This window comes from Sinohyriopsis cumingii, chromosome 6 (assembly GCF_028554795.1).
Source record: "Sinohyriopsis cumingii isolate HCF-2022 chromosome 6, ASM2855479v2, whole genome shotgun sequence".
Taxonomy (NCBI): domain Eukaryota; kingdom Metazoa; phylum Mollusca; class Bivalvia; order Unionida; family Unionidae; genus Sinohyriopsis; species Sinohyriopsis cumingii.
In genome coordinates, this window is record NC_142966.1 from 106,831,275 (window position 1) to 106,851,179 (window position 19,905).

At 38.1% G+C, this 19,905-nt stretch overlaps 1 protein-coding gene across 5 annotated transcripts in view; it reads left to right on the forward strand.

Annotated features, from left to right (window-relative positions):
- The window catches only part of LOC149797656 (uncharacterized), an 81,123-nt gene that overhangs the window by 55,698 nt on the left and 5,520 nt on the right, over window positions 1-19,905 (forward strand). For 4 of the 5 annotated variants that reach the window (XM_089962564.1, XM_089962566.1, XM_089962565.1 and 1 more), the window contains 3 exons: window positions 15,581-15,826; window positions 18,234-18,350; window positions 18,970-19,174. In XM_089962564.1, the coding sequence (XP_089818690.1) occupies window positions 15,581-15,826; window positions 18,234-18,350; window positions 18,970-19,174 (568 nt within the window). Of the gene's footprint in view, window positions 1-15,580; window positions 15,827-16,226; window positions 16,387-18,233; window positions 18,351-18,969; window positions 19,175-19,905 lie in introns of those variants that run through there. The other variant, XM_089962568.1, reaches the window with a different exon arrangement.

Genomic DNA, 19,905 nt, shown 5'->3' on the forward strand with positions numbered 1-19,905 from the left:
GCAGCTAACAACGGAAATATCCCACCGGTCTTTTCCATGTTTTTAATCGCTGTAGCCGAAAAATCTATTTGAACACCCTTTTTATTCTTCATCGCATCATTGAAATGTTTTATTTGACGCGCCGTCAACGATATCTTATGATTACCACCTGCCATCTGTGACGGCTTTAACGTTATTGTGGTTCCACATTGTTTAGCCGACTTTGATCGTAATTTCTTGACTTGACCATCGGTCAACTCTACACCGACAACACTATACGACATTTTTATTGTAAACGCGTTTATGTTTTCAATTACATGTTTTCCACTGGTGCATCAACGATTCTCATTCGTCCACCAACGCCTTCCAACAGCATTGATTTGTCGCTGAGAATGACAGCAACCGCTCTATAATCGGCAATAACGCCGCGAGTTACATTAGCTCGGAAGTGTATATCAACGACGGATTGTCTTGTTAAATCAAGATGTTCCAGCGAAAAGTAATAGATCGGATATAGTTCTTTGAAATCATGTTGTGATATTTGCAAACCAGTGTCGACGTTTTGATCACGACTCATATACGACAGCAACCGATGGTACACGCGTGCAATATGGTTTTGACCGTAATTAAGTTGTATATCCTCAGATGGTTCCTGCTGGCCGTTTATTCTCAGCGAGACGTCAGTAACGCCTAATCGATCAAATATCATATGGCTGGATAGTTGATTATCAACTCTCGTCATATCCTGCAACGCAACAAATATATGACGCGGAGCCGAAATGCCTTGTTGTGATGCCAGGTTCCATGTAAATATACCATTGATATTTGATTGCTTAGTATCTGTTGTTGTTGTTAGCCAACTTAGTAATGATTTTCCTCCTTGCTCCATAAAGGATAGCAATCGTGCCTCTGTGGTAATGGATGGAGTCATTACTGGCATCCACAATAATATTTTAGTTAAAACGACTTTACCAGAGTCATTATTTGGATTCGCAAGATCCGCTGGAATTCTCCAAATTGCATTTCTATCATCACCTTTTCGCACAAGCACCACGGTATGCTTTGCTCCGTAGATAACTTTTCGCACGTTCCTACAAAATCCAAATATATGATGCAGTGGAATCGCGCATGAGAAAGATCTACGCGGCCCTGTTAACATTGATATGCGTGTTGCAGCTCCGATGTTAAAATTAGGATCGCTGTTTATAATCATATTCTCAACATCAGCGTTAGCGCTATCAGCATTATTTCTTGGTCGTCTTACCACAAATTGCGAGTTTCCAGCAGTGTTTCTAGTATCCTTTGCAAACATCATAGATGGACCCGCTGATCTTGTATAATCGTCGGAATATCTTGCTAGCCCGATTATTGTTGTAGCAACATCAACATCACGTTCTATTGATTCAATTTCTCGCCCGTCAATGAGATATTTTGCGCTCTCAAATAGCGCCATTACGCCGTTATTGACTAAGCCAACTTTGGTACCATCTGGATACGGTGCTGGTACAGCAGGAGTATCGGCCTCTGTTACAAGTTCTCCTTCGATTTCAATAAACGCTTCACACGGCAAAAAATATTTACTGGTATCATGGACTTGAAGTTCAATTCGCGATCGTATGTTGCGTTGTACTGCATGATAGGAATAAAATTGATAATTACGGACAGAATCATCCTTGTGCACTGGTGCGTCCATATCAAACGCCGGGTCAGCTGTTCGTTTAAACATTTTATTTAATAATACGCTGATGCATCTAAATCATCGTCGTCGTTTTAAATTCTTCGAATTTTGTCGTGGTTTTAAACCACTTCCCGCTATTATGTTTGCGATGTCATCTTGATTATTGTTTACCAACGACGCTAGTTTTTCTTCCACGGCGTTATTTATTACTTTACTGACATTTGCAGGCATCACTGTCGTTGATGGCATCACCGGTGGTTTCTGTTTTCTTTTTCTCACCAACGACATTAGTTTGTCCTTTGCTGCAGAAAACGCCCTTCCGGCGACATCTCCAATAGCGCTGATTCCCTTATCACGAATAACATCAATAGCCTTCATTCCTAATTGTTTGGCTAACGGCGCCACTTTTGGAGCCATTCTTGTAAATAACCCCGCAATGGTGCTACCGAGACCGTCTCCGTACCACGCGCGGTATACGGGCAATCGTGAGTTTACCACGTAGACGCTGACTGGTTTATCATGGTTGTAGTGTATAATCATCTTTATTATGAAAAACACCAGTGTTTTCCAATTAGTGGTTGATCCCCCCCCCCTTCCCACCACCGAATCATAAATTTTGTCAAAAACATCGATTTTCTCTAAATGATTTCCTGGGGTTTTCATCGGCGGTAAAAATCCGCGTTTTTTGTCAATTTTTGTCAATTTTTGTCGTTTTTTGTCGATTTTGGTTGGTTTTTGCCGGTTTTTGGTAAAAAACATCGATTTTCTCTAAATGATTTCCTGGGGTTTTCACCCGTAAAAAACGACAATTTTATAATTTTTTTAATCATCCACTAACTCGTCTATGAGCGTTCGATATACATTAATGTCCATGATACCACCGGCAAATAACCGCCTGCAAATATCAGCGGCCTCATTGATTATTTCCGGAGAGTTATTTCCGGCTCGTTTTCCTCCGATTAGTATTTCTAGCCGTGATATATCACTGAGAACACTACCAGGACAAGTAACGTCTTTACCAACAGAGTATCCTTTTCCGTGCTTTGGTCTTTCACTTTTTACTTTATTGTGGAACATTATATAAATATTATCACGCGGTGGTAATTCATTTTTATATTTACTTGCTAAATACACTATTCTTGTCCAGTCCTTTAACGACCTTATATTTTTCTCGTAGCCGCTATTGATATGCTCATCTCGAGTGTCCTTATCAAAATTTGTAACAGTAAAATCGACTAATTCTTCGTAGCCGAGATTTCTAATTTTATCTATTGTGCTCTTTTTAAGAACATTACGGGGTATATTCCCCTCTTTCCGTATTTCTTCCGGTATTTCTTCCGGTATTTCCTCCGGTATTTCTTCTTCTGGTTCTCTTGCGGTGGCGCCTAGTTCTTCCTCGTCGGCTATTGTAACATAAGGTTCTTGTGGGTCCGTTATAGCGAGTGGTGGCGGCCTCCGTGTTGTAGCGAATGCTATTTTCGCAGGGAGTGTTTCCAGAGACTTTTTTGTTTGCTCGGTCTGAGCCGCTATCTTTTCAAGCGCACCAAGGACGGGCACAGTTGCCGCCGTAACATCTTTGGTCGCTTTAGTTACCGGAGCAAAGAGCTGTTCGCTTCCAACAGCAAAATCAGTTTGTAGTTGTTGCCGCGTTTGAAGTTGTTTTCGAACCCTGTCTCGTAACGGTATGAACTTTTTAAGCGCTGCTAGCCGCTCTCTGGCTAGCCGAGTAGTAAGTGATTCGCCTACCATTATTGCAATTGCTCCGTAATTTCTAATTTCCCGCCGAGTGTGGCGGGGATATGTCCCAGGGGCTCCAGGGAGTTTTCGTCTATAATCCTTCTAATGTTTTTAATTTTATTAGAGATTTCTCGACGTCGTTCAAAAGCCTGTCCGAGTTTTTTTCGTACTGTCTCAACGGCAGTGAATAGTCCAATAAATGCATTTACGTCATTGCCATACAAGTTTTCATTGATCGTATATTGTAATCGCTTTATAAAAGAATACTCGCGTGGCAAGGTATATCGACCTTTCTTTGATTGCTCGTTAATAATTTCATAATCGGACAATATTTTTTGGTTATCAAGCTTATCAGATAATTCAATTCCTTGATTTTTTAATTTTAAAATCTCGGTTAATATATTATTGATGTCTTCGATATTCATATTCTTATAAAACATCCTATTTTTAAATAAAAAAAAAATGTTTTACAAAATGAACCCTGCGTATCAATCCCGAGGTGATTTAACATTCGATGAAACCGTAGGATAATTCGTTTTCTTCCGGAAGAGACAATTTATTGTAGCGTTCGCACTGTCACGGTGACTTCGTCACGGTGACCTTGTCACTCGCTGATTTCTGTTACATATGAAAATCGAATTCTGTGGCCCGTCTTTTTTGAGATCGCTGTTTGATATACTCGTTCTGCAACAAATTGTATTGAGGCTCTACAAATATCGAAATATTTTCCTGCCTCATTCATCGACTGAAATATTTTTTCTTCGTGCGTTGTTGTATCAAATGACTTTACGCTTTTTGCTTTCTTTGAAAACTTACCAGTTTGGCCTTTTTTGGTATTCTGACTTTGCGAGATAGCTTGCAAGTTTATAAGAGAATTATCAGTCTTATTATTATTAATATGATCAATCACAAGCCCATTTTCGATTAATCCGTTGAATGCTTCAAATACCACCCTATGAACATAATACTTCTTCTTTCCGGCACCAAACATCAAATACCCGTGATTATTTTTCCATCCAACTGGTTTTTTTAATCTACAATTTCTAACAACGCCATCGCGAGATGCCTCGTAATTAACGAGCACAGGATGCGGCTGAAATTCTTGGTTCATTTGTATAATAATACTACTTGTCTAATTCATTATTTGGTTTAATTATAAACCTTGCAATGTAGTCCTGAGGAGTTTTGATGACGAAGTCTGCGGTGGGGTCAATGACGGCGTTTTTTATTCGTTTGTCATAATAGCGTTTTAACTCTCTGTATCGCTTTCCGCCACAATTGATACACAACTGCGATTTTCCTCTTACACCAACGTGGCAAACCAAGCACGGTAGGGGGCCAAGAGAACCATTACGAACGCTTTGTAAATGATACCCGCAGAATTCACCTCTACATGATTTATTGCACGGGGTTGTCGACCCAATCATCAACCATTTGCAGTGATTCATTATACTATATTCTTTCATTTAAATACTTGTTTTAATTATATGGATGAGTTCGAGAGATTAGCAGCAATTAAGCCCTGGAAAAATATTAAGTTCAATCTCGATAGAGTCCTCAAGGACGCACCAAAAGCGTTAATAAACGATAGAACCCTGTTGAATAAAATACGCGATTGTATCAATGAATTCAAGCGTGATGGTGCATCTCATAGTTGGTCAACATTTCGAATTGATGGTGTTGTTGATGCTACCATGAACGACAACCGCGCAGCAACGATAATATCACAACTTGACGGTAAAAGGTATTTCTTCAGAGTAAAATTCATTGTCCGGGTGGAATCAGGTAATTGGATCATACGTGATAAATTTGAACCGGTTCTCAGCGATAAGAAAACAGTCATTGTTAGCCGCGACTCCAAGCCAGGGCTGTTAACCGGAATTGACAGACCATACTATGAACGAGCGTATCCTGAAACAGCAGTTGTCTATGGAATATACCCGTTAAATAAGAAACCTGATATCGGAAAACTAGCGCCGATGAAACAGTCAACGGGGATAAATTGTGTAGCAGAACGAGTAATAGAGCATTTTACAAATGCGTGTCGAGGAAACAAATTGACTGATTTACGACGTAGTAAAATAAACCAATGGGAGGAGACAGTGCGCGAGCGAGGAGCAACCATCAGCGACATAGCGAAATTAGAAACGTCGCTGAGATTTCCAATAACCGTTACAACGATAACCGGTGAAGTATTATATGAATCAAAGTATAAATCAAATGGAGCCCCAATCAAAATTATTGATCATAACGAACACGCGTGGACGCCCGCGGTCACAATATTTCCACGGGATAGAACAGTAAAGTATATCCCGGGGGAATTCCTGGGAGAGGATGGTTTTCTCGCGGAGAGGAAACTATTTGATGCTATTGCCTGCTTGTGTAAAAACGACCCTGTATCAGTGTGGTTACTTCGAAGCACTGAAAACGACATGGATACCTTTGATCAGTTTGTAAGACCAAACGGTGAATTATATCGCACTGAAGCATTTCACAACAAGATGAAAAAAACCGCCATGGAATTTGAAGAGCATGATGAACAACTGCTAACAAATTGTTTTACGATTCCATCGGTTGCGGCTCATGTTGCAGCAAGGAAAAATGCGTGGAGACCAACGCGCAAGGAATTTCTACCGGATGTACAATCCAGTTGTTTGGAATATTATCACGGTGGACTATGGAACACTGAATACAACCGCGACGCTATGATCTCGGTTGATATGGTTGCCTGTTATCCAGCGAGTTTTCTCGGGTATGGATCCGCCGCTGAGTATTTCAAACGATTTGGACACCCCAGACATGAAATGACTCGTGTTGCTATTAATGGACCACTGCCTGATTTTGATTTAACCGGATTCGCTCGCATAGTATCATTTGAATTCGCGGCAGGACTTCATCACTGTTGTTATATTTGGATCGGTAGACACATGGCTGAAAAGAAGTGGCTGCCAATAGCGCTGCTACGGTATATGATTGATTGTAGCATGCTTGTATCGTTGATTGTCAGTGACGCGATTATATCATATCGGGCGCAGACTGAAGTCTGGTTACCAGAACCAGAGCGTCTAGATAGCATAATTGACGAGTCCAGAGCACACATTGATGCCGACGAGGAATATATCATCGAATGGTCCAAAAGGATATTCAACCAACGAAACCGCGAGGCAAAAGATCTCGGTAGAAGAATAATTGGTAAGTTCACACAAGGTGGAAAAAACTGCGACTACAAACGATATTGCTCACGGCTGATTATAGATGACGCAGAATATGATTTCGTAATCAAGGACGCAGTGGCAAAAAATAAATACGTGAACTGCAAAACAGCTTTCTTGTCCAATGGAACAAGGTTGGGTACAGTTGTTACTTACGCCGATGGAGACAGCCCCGCGTATCCACATTTGAGGGCGTCTATGCTGGGTTACGCCGCTATCAATTTATTCTCGATGATAAATAGATTTCCCGACACCGCGGTTAGAGTAGCCGTTGATTCATTTTATATAGACGTAAAGTACAAGGGAAACATAGCCGAGTTTACTAGTCCGGACGAGAGTTGGGGTATATGGAGAATTAAAAATGAAATACGACGCGATTATTCCCCGTCAGCAAATGTCACCGTTGAAAACAATTACTTACGCGGTGATAATTTATCAGAATGGTCTAATGCACCACCGTGTTCTGATCCAATTTGTAAATATAAAACAGTTTATTTAAGCGGCTGTGGTGGGTCAGGAAAGACGACTCGGGCAATTGAATTATTTCGAACGCGGGCAAGTATAATCGTGCTTACACCGACCCATAGACTAGCGCGAGAGATAAAACAACGAAATGTTGACGCCGTTACTTATCACAGCTTTTTTCGATACAGCGGCGGTGAGTGGACTCCTGATCGAATGGGTGAAAAATTTATTCCTGAGGTTATCATCTGGGATGAGATATGTACTGTTTCGTTAGATGTTTTACAAATGTTTCTTGAGTGGTTGCTGCGCGCGAATACAGCGGTAATCATGTGTGGGGATCATGGCCAACCACCACCATTTGTCGGCGAGGGTCCACATGATTGGTTAAAGAATTTTGTGGACTATTATGAAGAAACCGATATTGATTACCGAGCACTTGATGAACAACTGCGCGAGGTTAAAAAATTAATCAGATTGCAGCCGGATAGAGTTCAATGTGAAATAATCCGCGAGGTGATTCCGGAAACGCCGTTAAATGAATTCTGGGAAACATGGACACCAAACGATTTGATTGTAGCGAGTAGAAAGATAGTCAGAGACACACTTCAGCGGAAGTTGTTTGCGTTGCATAAGGAAAAGTTTCCAACGCGTCCAGTGCCGTTATGTTATAGACCCGCGGACACACGGCGGCAAAACATTGAAGTTGAAATCCCGGGCCCGACAGCGTCAGGGACAAAAAAACAAATTCTTGTGCTGAATGATATTGTGCTCGTTGATATCAGCGTCGTCGAGGACGCGCTACGTGCTGATAAATCCCCGTGGACGCTAGGATACGCAACGACAATACATTCCTCGCAGGGATTGACTATCACGGATACAATTGTTTGGATGGTTGATAATCGCATCGAATGGTCAAATCTAGTCTATCTTGCAGTGTCCCGAGTACGGAGGATAAATCAGCTTCGAAGAATTGTTATTGACGAAGCCAGTGACAACGATGACATTATTGATGCAAGCGTCATTGATAGAAAACTCTCTGGTTACCGCCAACAGGATAAAAAGAAACAGCGGCGTTTTGATATTGATGCCGAATTAATAATTGCGTTACGACAACAACAGAATAATCACTGCGCGAGTTGCAATTGTGTAATGCGCTGGCGTTATTCGGATAAAGACGCTCGCCAATTTACCGTGGACAGGATCGATAACAGTCTCGGTCATATCCGTGGTAATGTGAGGTTAACTTGTCTTGAGTGCAATAGACGCAACGGCGCTAGTTAAGACCACGCGGGGGCAATTGAGTATCGTCAGGTATCACTTGTAGTTGCTCGCGAGTAAATCCGCGCTGAGGAGCAGTTGAATCCAGTCTATAGATCGGTGGTCTACCAGTTGATCGTGTTATCGTTGATATGTTATGTGTGGTAACACTCCAAATAGGATCAGTAGCTCTTTTTTTACCGCCTTCAAGCTCTCCTGGTTCATACAGATATCGAACAGTGACATCGCCGAGAATCGGCTTGGAAACGCTATCTATTTTTGATCTTCCGGGTATGTATTCGTATTTAATCGCGTCGCTGGGCTTCATGTTGATTGCTCGGGTAATCTCGTTATTTAACGCTGCAATTACGCCTGGCAACCTTTTGACCCATTCACGAGATCGTTTTTTTTGGATGAATTCCTTCGCGTATTGATACCCAAATAACCGTTCAGCAAGAGTCCGATTGAATCGTTCAACAATTGCCTGATCACGATGTAGCGCAGTATGACCTCGTCATATCGCGACGCTATGATGTTTCAGCGTTGATAAAACAGCGCCGCGAAATTCACTACCAGGATCAACTTGTAATAGATTTGGCCAGCGCAGAGGACCCCTTCGATAAATCCGCTCAAACGCACCGGCTACTTCAGTTGCTGACTTTGTTTTCAAGGGCTCCGCTTGTTTGTATCGACTCGCAACATCAACTACGGTTAGCGCGTATTTGTAACCGTTGTCAGGCGGCAGAAATAATATGTCAGCTTGATGAACTTCATTGGGTACGGTAACATCAAAGTGCGAGAAGTTGATTTGTTTAGGTGGTGGTAGATAAATTTGCCATATAGCCTGTTTGGATAACCAATTAGCCGCAGTGGCCTTTGTTACTTTTGCAGCGCTTGCGAGTTTACCAATTGCGGCCTTTCCTTTCCAGTATCCTCTCGGAGAATAATAGATGGATTCCATGTTGTTATTATAAACGCTAGCGTTTTCAATTACCAGCGCGAGAAGCTCCGCTTCCAATCATTAATTTACCTTTCATAGCCGATTTTACCAACCATGAAGCCAATTTTTCTTTGAATGATTTATCAGGAATAGCATTTAACGAGTGAATTAATTTTACATCCGCGATATGACGCTGTTGCAGATCGCTACTTTTGTAGTAAGCAACATCATGAGCATGACACGCCTTATCGATAGCGTTTATTGGATACTCACCGGGTTTGGGCTGATTTTGATCATCGAGTCTAATATCTAATCGTGTTCCGGGGCCACAGTAGCTATATCCTGGGAGGTGCTTTTCTCCTGGATACTTTGCCCACGGGGTTCCGGGGAGTTTTGATAACTTGGCTGCAATATCACCTCCTCGCTTTTTTTTAAAACATCCCCGGGTCTAATAGAAATAAATCTAAATTTCTTTGTACCGCATTGTACACACTTACCAGTAAGTGCCGATCTGTTATTTCTTGTTGTAACGGTTGTCATATCATTTGTGCCAGTACGCACTCTACACTTCACACAATATAGATCCATAATTTATGTATAGAGATATGAATATAATTGATTTTTCGGCGACTAAAACGAGAGAACCAGTTAAGCATGTTGCAGCGTTACCAAACTCGATCCGGATGATTATCATCGGACCATCTGGATCCGGCAAGACGCAATTGTTACTCAATTTAATAATGAGATGGATGAAGTGGGATAAGTTGTATTTAATCGCCCCTAGCGTAGATGATCAACGATGCTACGAGGTGTTGAAAGATTTTAACGAGAATGCATCAGCGATCGCTGAAAAAAATGTTATTGAGTTTATTACAGATATCAATGATGCACCAGGTATTGATGATATTGATGGCGACGTTAACAATCTAGTCGTGTACGATGATGTTATGTTAGACAATCAAAAAAACCCAGCTAGGATATTTTCCAGAGGCAGGCATAAAAACACCGACGTGATATATGTCACTCAACGATACACTCAGATTCCAAAAGTAATCAGAGACAACTGTAATATTCTTGCTGTATTCAACGGCGTTGATACACACACGCTACGAAATATCTGGCAAACTTGGTGTGGCGGTGACATGGACTTTAATGGTTTTCGAAACTTTTTTAGTCATGCTCAGTCGACCCCACATGGATTTGTAACGATAAATTTACATGATCCTCGGACACGATATCGTATCGGACTTGACCAAATATTCGGTTAGTTGTAAATAATTTTCATTGTAAATAGCCCCTTAGCAGCAGGGGGGGAAATGACATCGACGCGGTCGTCGCTGTGTTTACCGGACGCTGACGACGCTGGGATCGGCTCGCAGAAAGTATTAATTAAACCAAATGACGTCACCGTCGTGTAGGATGGACCGTCGTCGTTTTTTTTTTACCAGCGCTGACTACACCGGATCCGCTCAGTGCAGAAAGTAATAATTAAGCAAAATAACGATTGGACAAAATGTCGGATTCGCCCCCCCCCCCCCCCCTGCTGCTCTTATAGTCCATGGTTAAAATACATTAATGTGATGCTTTGAAGAAGAACGTCAAATTCGGACGTTGCCGTGATGAGTCCAGATGGATGGGTGACACATTGGTCATTCGAGAGCAGAAACTCGGGGGAACTTGTGTCTACTTCGTGTTTATACACAGTACATGTAAATATCTTATGAAACCAGTCAATAAATAAATCACTGCTCATGCACGTGGTTTTCGGACTTTCGTATGTTAATGACGGTGGATATGAATACATGTGCTTGGAAAACGTGGATTTGTGAACAGTCCAGTCATCACTGGTTTAGGTTTTTGTGTCACACCAAAATTTGAAATTCCAAGAATTGTCATACACTCTTTTAAATATTTTATTTTGCCAAGAGAGTTATGTTAGATTAAATTTGCAAGCCATCTGTCGCATATAGTATAGGCCCGTCACGTCGGCGCTGTTAACTATTCCTATCAATAAGCCGATATTACCTTTCTGTGAAAAGCCTGAACTGGACTTTCTTCTCTAGACATTTTCTCATCTAGAAGTTCCAGTTGACCGAAATATTTAGCCATCAAATTCAACCTTTAAGCTCATTTTTCCTTCTTCTTGTTAAACTCCGCATTGTACTGCGGCACCTACCCTGTAACAATAGACTACGCACAGTGGCGCCAACATCACGCTGCTGACTGAACCATGTGCAGCTTGCGGATTCGAGTTTTTCTTCTACTGCTAATGTGATGGGTGTTCGTCGTTTAAACTCTCTGACATCTTCTAAAAGTGCCAGCAGAAGTTAGTCCAGTATAGCTGACATTTATATATTATCAAAACGTTTAATAATCGCAATTTTCTCAAAATGATATACGATTTTCCTGGTAGATAGTATCATTTATAGATGCATATACATTGTATCAAGTTTAAAATTCGGGGGGATATAGTAGCAATGTGTACCAGAGTAAAATTGTTCTTCTCCGCAAAATTTATATATATATATATATATATATATATATATATATATATATATATATATATATATATATATATATATATATATATATATATATATATATATATATATATATATATATATATATATATATATATATATATATATATATATATATATATATACTATCATGCAGGTTACAGAAGTTTTAATTCGTACTCTACAGAGATTAAAACCTAGGTCTGCGGGTAAAAGGCACCCATCGCCTGGCCTGCACACACCAGTCAATATTCCATCACGACTAAGCACACATCACCCAAAAAAACTGTTACTTAATCGGTGCTATATGCTCTCGTGTGTAGCAGACACACCCACATGACGACCTAGTAATTAGTTATCATCTATGTACACAGTCATGCTGGATCCTTATGAAAGAAATCAAGGTATAAAGGATTAATTTTAGAGAATTATAAATATACACCAGACAGAACGGAAAGTGCTATCCCTGGATTGTATAGGAGAATGCTTTAAAATAGTAGGTAGAAATAATATTTAATACACATAATACTATCATACAGGTTAGAGCATTTTTAGTTCGTACTCTGACGAGATTCGATCCCAGGTCTGCGGGTAAATGACAACCATCAGCTTGCCTGCACACACCAGCCATATTCCATTACGTCTAAGCACACATCACCAAGAAATGATGCTACGTAATCGGTGTTATATGCACTCGCGTGTAGCAGACACACACACACGACCTAATAATTGTTTTTCATCTATCTACACAGTCATTCCTGATTCCTATGAAAGAAATCAACGTATATAGGATTAATTATAGAAAATATAAATATACACCAGAAAACGGAAAGTGCTGTCCCTGGACTCTATAGAAGAATACTTGATGACACTAGGCAAAACTGAACTTGCCCCAAGTAACCTACAAGAACATGGTTTGTCGTAACGCTATGTTTACACTTTCTTTGGGATCTATCAACAGTATTCATAATATCAATGTCACTTAGTTTCAATAGCCTGTCGACGCTACAAGGTAAATTTGACGGTAATGAGGCACACATACTGTACCGTATTTAATGCGTTGTTGTTGTTGCATTTGTTGTTTCTTAACTCTAATATAGTGTTCTAAAAATCTATTTAGTATTAATTAAATATGCAGAGTCCTAACCCACCCACCCCCCGGTTCTCTCTATCTCTCACTCTCTGGAACATAGTTGCATGATATGGGCGAAAATACATGAAAATACGAGTGTTGGGGATTCTTGCTTGTGTCATACGACCATGTCTCTGGACGTAAAAACGATGGTAAAGTTAAGTCAAACCATCCAAAGAAATCTAGAGAGAGCGAGAGAGAGATAGAGAGAGAGAAAGAATTGTATGGTCTTGAGAAATTTTAATTATAACAGAATAAAGACTTCGATCTACTGTAAATATATTAAAATAGTTTAATTACCTCTTGCTGGTTTGTCATTTTGCTTAGTTTATATTCCACGCTAATTTCCATACGCTAGTGCCTGAAATCTGAGGGTTCAGGTTGAGCGTACAAGATGCTAACCGTGTTTGTAGTGCTCTACTTTCTTCATGAAAAAACATATTTCATTTTTTAATCATAAGCGTGTCTTACATTGACTTAACCAATCTCAATAAAAATAGAAACTCAAAAAAGAAAACAATAAACTTATCAATTTGCAAATGTGATTGCGAACTACAAGAAAAGTCATACAACTACATTTCATAGTGGACACACTCGCAGGGATGTGAAGAGTGAATTCACTAGGTCAATACACAGCTGCCCGGAACGATATAAATTAATAAATAAATAAAGAAAGAATATATATATATATATATATATATATATATATATATATATATATATATATATATATAATGTATGCTGTATCAGTGATATACCAGTCGTTATGTTAATTTTTCTTTCAAATGAAAACTTTATACAACTCGTGGTACATCATTTGTACAGCATACATACTACACACACACACACACACACACACACACACACACACACACATATATATATATATATATATATATATATATATATATATATATATATATATATATATATATATTAAATTTGTAGCATACAAAAATTCTGCAATTTTCTTTGTTGTATCCTAAATGAAAACCGTAATGTGGTCATTAGGATTTCATACATCTTCAATACCCATCGAGATCCAGGGGTGGTATTTAGAAAACGAATCTAAAATTTAATTTTCTAATACTTTTGAAGATATATTGCCTGCTTGTTTCACGTCTTATGCTAGGTATTGCAGCTGGAAGTTGATCGATGAATGTGCATACAGTCGTAATTTGGGATACGATATCTTGTATACTTTCAGTCTGGCACATTAGTCTTAACCTAAGAAGCTGCTTATAGTGGAGCACTATATCTGTGCACCATAATGCTTAGTCATGTCACCATTTCTAAATGTAGTTATGATGGATATTGTTACTCTTAAAAAAATGTACCCAGGATCGGACATGGGACCTGGCTTGATTGGTTGACCCTCCACATTCCTCTTTATACTGTAGTAAATTTAGAGTATGTGCACTTGGTTATAGCGCCCCGTTTTAAGCAATTCTTAGATTTGTGTGATTACTTGTTTGATTATTGGAATTCGGCGCTATGGAAATATTCCTGGCCCGAACTAATGAGCTAATTAATAGAAGCAAACGTCACGGAGTGAAGTGTTGGTGTGTTTCCATGATGTCCTGGTTTACTAGCAGTGAATTCCGACCAAAACCGAATGAATATCCCTGTAGTAAAATAGTACATATTAAAATCTAGTGGTATACATTGGTAGTGTGACTGCAAGGACAGTACATACGGTATTAAATCGGTAAATTACACAAGGGAATAAATAAAAAGGGACTTGACAGACACCGTTTATGTCGCCATGTGGGCGAATATGGTGCAGTTATATCGGCGAAATGTGCCTGCAAAGCATACATTGACTGGCCTAAGGTGGCGGAGTTAAAATAGTTCCCATTGTTAGGGAGTACTCATATATGTTCTAAGGTGTGAACGGTTGGTGGTACGGAAACATAATGAAGCCAAAACACGCAGATGTACGGTTGATAGATAGTTGGCAGTTTGGTTTATCTGTGGTCTTGCATTAATTAGAGGAATATTTAGGTATAGAATGGACACGTCGGGCTTTCTATTTACAACTGAGGTTGTATGGAAGTCTTTGGAAAGTCGGAGAAACTTATGACTTCTAGCGAGAATCGCGCCAGGGTTTGACAACCGCTCGGTCAAGTAAATACCCGTGTGCGTGTAACAATACAAAGTTTCTCATGCTTAGCGAATTTTGATATATTTGCACAGTAACTGTTATTTTCTAAATTACTTATATAAATAATCTTAACAGCGTGCATGTGCCAAGATCCGATGCATTGTTTGTTATTGTTTTTTTTCCAAATGTATGTACAAAAAAGGGATAGATTGAACACATTGGATACGGGAGTCAATGTCATTATTTAACAGTAATAGGAAAGGATAAATTGTATTATTTTTTTGTCACAGGCTAGTATTTAAAATCTGTCGTAAGTGACATTGGAAACGTAAAATGACATTCGTTCGCAGAAAATTCCTAAATAGCGTCCATCTCATCTACCATCAATACTACCATACTCCGACTTCATCCGTGAATCATAAACAGCTCTGCCTTAATTTAATTCACTAAATGCACCTATTGGTCAGCTGCATAATTTCAAATAAAATTCCTTTGAACATGTATATATTTTTGTCGTAAATTTGAATGAAAAATAATTGTCATATGTTTTGATGCAGGGAAGACAAATATGCTGCCCGTCTTCTCGAGGAGCTCTGCAGTTTCTCAAAAGTAGCTAAACTAGATAGGACCGGAACAGTTTTGACAGATCCTCCGAAAGAGAGCTCACATAGCATTTATGCAAAAACCATAGCAGGAAGATATACATCTGGAACGAATACACAGCCATCCGCCCATGGTGACAAGTGTAGTATACATTATGCTAATGCACACCATATCCTGGAACAAATGAAAGAGAAGGAGGGGTAAGTGAAATTTATGCAACCTCGAATCAGTGTGTTTATGTACCAGATATTACTGCGATCAGTCATAAATAATATATTTTTTATCAAAATTAGAAGATTCAGTTGGCTACTTTCCTTGCATATCCCTAATTTGATACATACTACTTTATTTATGTATGTCGTACTATCACAGCAGACTATACTCATAACAAGTTTGGTTCTAATCCATTCGATTAATCAAGAATATTAAACAAAACAATAGTCATGGCGTTGTGACAAAGTTTAGCTTCTTATTCCAGGAAATAATTTAACACAGCCATATTAAGCGATACATGAGAAAACCAAAACAGAAGCAACGCTTCTTGATTTTTAGTTTTTTAAAAAATATGTTTGAATGCAATTTTTTTTAAATTGTATTAAGGAAACGCGGAATATGCTGACAAACAACTACAGATTAAACTCTGTCCACCAAGTCTATAAAGGGAGCATTACAATGGAGTGAATAATTGTTATTCATACATCGGCACTAATCAGGATGGATAATGATGTTCGCCAACATGAGTCATTGTGCTGCTGAGAAGGAAAAGGTGTAGATATCTGTAAAAGTTACTGAGTAGATTGGAACTAACACCTATTTAACCGTTTACTACTTCTAGATAGTGTTGGTAACTAGATAAAACGCTTAACTTCTTTCATAAGTGTGTACATTGAGCATAGTTTTTAATTAGCATTCAAAAGCATAGATTAATTTCTTTTATATTTGGTTTTTTTACGTTTTGTTTTTACCGTGTTTGTTTAATTTTGCGATCGTCACTGTTCTTGAGAATGTGTTGGTATCTTTTCTTCAAATGTTTTGCACCTTTAATCAAAACAGGGAACACGCATCACAATATGGTTTGGGCTTTTTATTAACGTTAGCCTTGATGTGACAACATAGAACGTAATTTATAACATCGCAAGTAAAATGTCCGCTCTTCGGTACGTTGGAGAAATCGAAAAGCAAGAAATGATTAATCTTCACAGATCTGTTTGGATGACAAAGAAGCTAGACCGAAGTCCATTTTGTACCATAATTACCTTCCCCATGTTATAATTTCAGTGATATAATACATACTTCAGTTGCTTGCAGACAATACTGGAGTTCTGAAAACATAAACGGCAAGGAATCTTACTAATAAGCCGTCGTCAGATACTAAACCAACACGCCTAACATACGAAAACTCCCTAAGGGCACCCACACAGGCAGATGGAATTATAATGTTTTTGCAATCCAAAGTGTCTAGTGAAATAATTAATTTATTTTACTAATTGTTCATTTACCTATACTTATGACTGGTTGTTTTGCTCTTCGTGCTGATATTCTTCTTATTATAGCCAGTACTATGATAAAAGAGATAATTAATTATCCGGGATACCACGTTATGTGCATTAACAGATCGCGATATATTTCGTACTGTTTTATGCTGATACCCATTAGGTTGCCACCTTTATTATCTGATTTAAAATCATTTTGGCTCTGCATCGGACGTTTTCAAACATTGCCACTCTTACACAATTTCATGCACACCTATTATAATTTATATTTTGTGATTAGTTTATGTGTCTTGTCTCTATTTTGTATGTGTCTTCGACAAACGCTTAATGAGAGTCAACAACGCTTAAATACTTGAAATCTAGTTTGCTCTGTTCGTTGGACATTATATATATATATATATATATATATATATATATATATATATATATATATATATATATATATATATATATATATATATATATATATATTGCAAACACAACGGTTTTTCTGTTTTCTTTGTTTGTCTTGTCTGTATATTGTATTTGCCTTAAAAAAAAGACACATTAAGTGTCGAAAGCGCTCAGGCTAGTTAGACACTAGTTTTACACTTTTCATTTTATTGCATATATATATATATATATATATATATATATATATATATATATATATATATATATATATATATATTGCAAACAGAACGGCTTTTTCTGTTTTCTTTGTTTGTCTTGTCTGTATATTATATTTGCCTTTGAAAAAGACACATTAAGTGTCGAAAGCGATCAGGCTAGTTAGACACTCGTTTTGCACATTTCAGTTTATTGCATATATATATATATATATATATATATATATATATATATATATATATATATATATATATATATATATCTTGACACGTCACGTTTCTTCGATTCACCAAAATGTTTTGACATGCCCATTTAGTCATAATTACAAATAGTTAATTTTTTGCCCTTCTGTAAGAATCTGAATATAATTGCTACCTTCTTATTTCGGCTTCTCTAAATTAGGTGCAATATGTAACAAATTGCATTGCATTTTTGATAGACGGATTTAAATAATATAACGCATTCATAATTTAGATCCCTTCAAACTAGGTTTATATCTCCGTAGTTTGCGTGCAGAGCTCGTGAGAAACGCCAAACGATTGGAAAATATGACGAAAACGCACGAGCATTTGACGGAGCAGAATAGTCAACTAGTGCATCAAGTGGACTCATTACGTATGAGGTATGTAATCAGCAAAACTAGCAGGGCTTTAAGCGACACAACGTGTTACAATTGCACTGTTATATTATTAAGGGTTACAACTTCTTGCAATTCTTTTGATACCGTAATTTACCTCTGATTTAGAAATCTAGCACTGAGTTTTGGTGATTGTTTGATTCTCTTGACACTAATGCAAGTGCAAAATGCACAAAGCTTAAATGACCAAGCCAAATATGTCAAATGTTTGTTCTTTCAGGGACAGGATTGGTGTTAGAAGATTAGTACTTGTGCATTTTATGTTCACCTTCGTGATTAGATTGGACATGTATGTATGTATGTGTGCGTGTGTGTGTGTGTGTGTGTGTGTGTGTGTGTGTGTGTGTGTGTGTGGATGGATAGATGGATGTGTGAGAGTTGCATAATTACAATCCAACAATTCAGAGTTTGCATTCGTTCCAACCAGGAAGAGGTCTATTTACATATTTATGATTATAACAATGTCAGGCAAATTCTCTGATGCAATCGGAATTCTCATGAGGATGTCAGAAACCTTTTCTTTTGAACACTATTACTTTTGCTATCATAAAATGGATCTATTATGCTACATTATTGAACGATTTGTACTTGTTTTTATCTCAAGACTGAGCGAACTTGCTGGGGCCAAGTTAACTCATGACAATGCCTCTATAGCTGATCTGAGTGATCCAAAGAGACCAACAAAATTGGCGGAAATGTATTCCGAGCTCTATGATAATCAATGGACGGATGCATTCGAGAATCTTTCCAAGATGAATCCTGGAGAATGCGATGAGGCTCTGATCTGTTGTTTGTATAACATTCTCATTGTACGTAATACTGGCCAACCTTTGGCGTCATTTATTAAAACAAGTTCATAACTTATTTCATTATTACTTGTACATATAGTAGGATAGTAATGCGAACTGTGTCGAGACAAGATAATACGGAGATTTATTTCGTTAAGGTTTTCCTATGCAATATAAAAGGATTAGATTAAACTACTTAAAATATTAGTGCACGATGCATAGTATTGAAATACCGCAGATTACATTATTTGAACGCAAACTAATCATTAGTACATTTCTTATTTAGCAATATTAAAATATGATTCCGTATAAGGTCCATCTAGGCAGCCGAGTCATATTTTGCAAGGGAAAATTACAATGTGCGTATTGGTAAAGATGAATGACTGTTCGATTGACATATTACAATTTAGTTTATGCATACATTGTTTCCAAAGCTTGCAAAACTCATTTGCTTATACACTTATTACATTTCGACCATTTTTGCCTGCAACACAAACATTAAAACAGGTACAACAGCCATTTATTAAATTTCGACCCTTTTTTCCTGCAACACAAAAATTAAGCCAGGTACAACAGCCATATCTGTATGTGCGCGTGCAAAGGATTTTATTTGAAAATATCCGATTAAATTTGTGTAATACGTATGAAAAATTCGTTCTAAAGAAATTATATAAGCACATATTTATATTAAGATAAATTAAATTATAGATCACTGTGAAAAATCCGTTTCATTTAAAGTGATTGCTGGTATG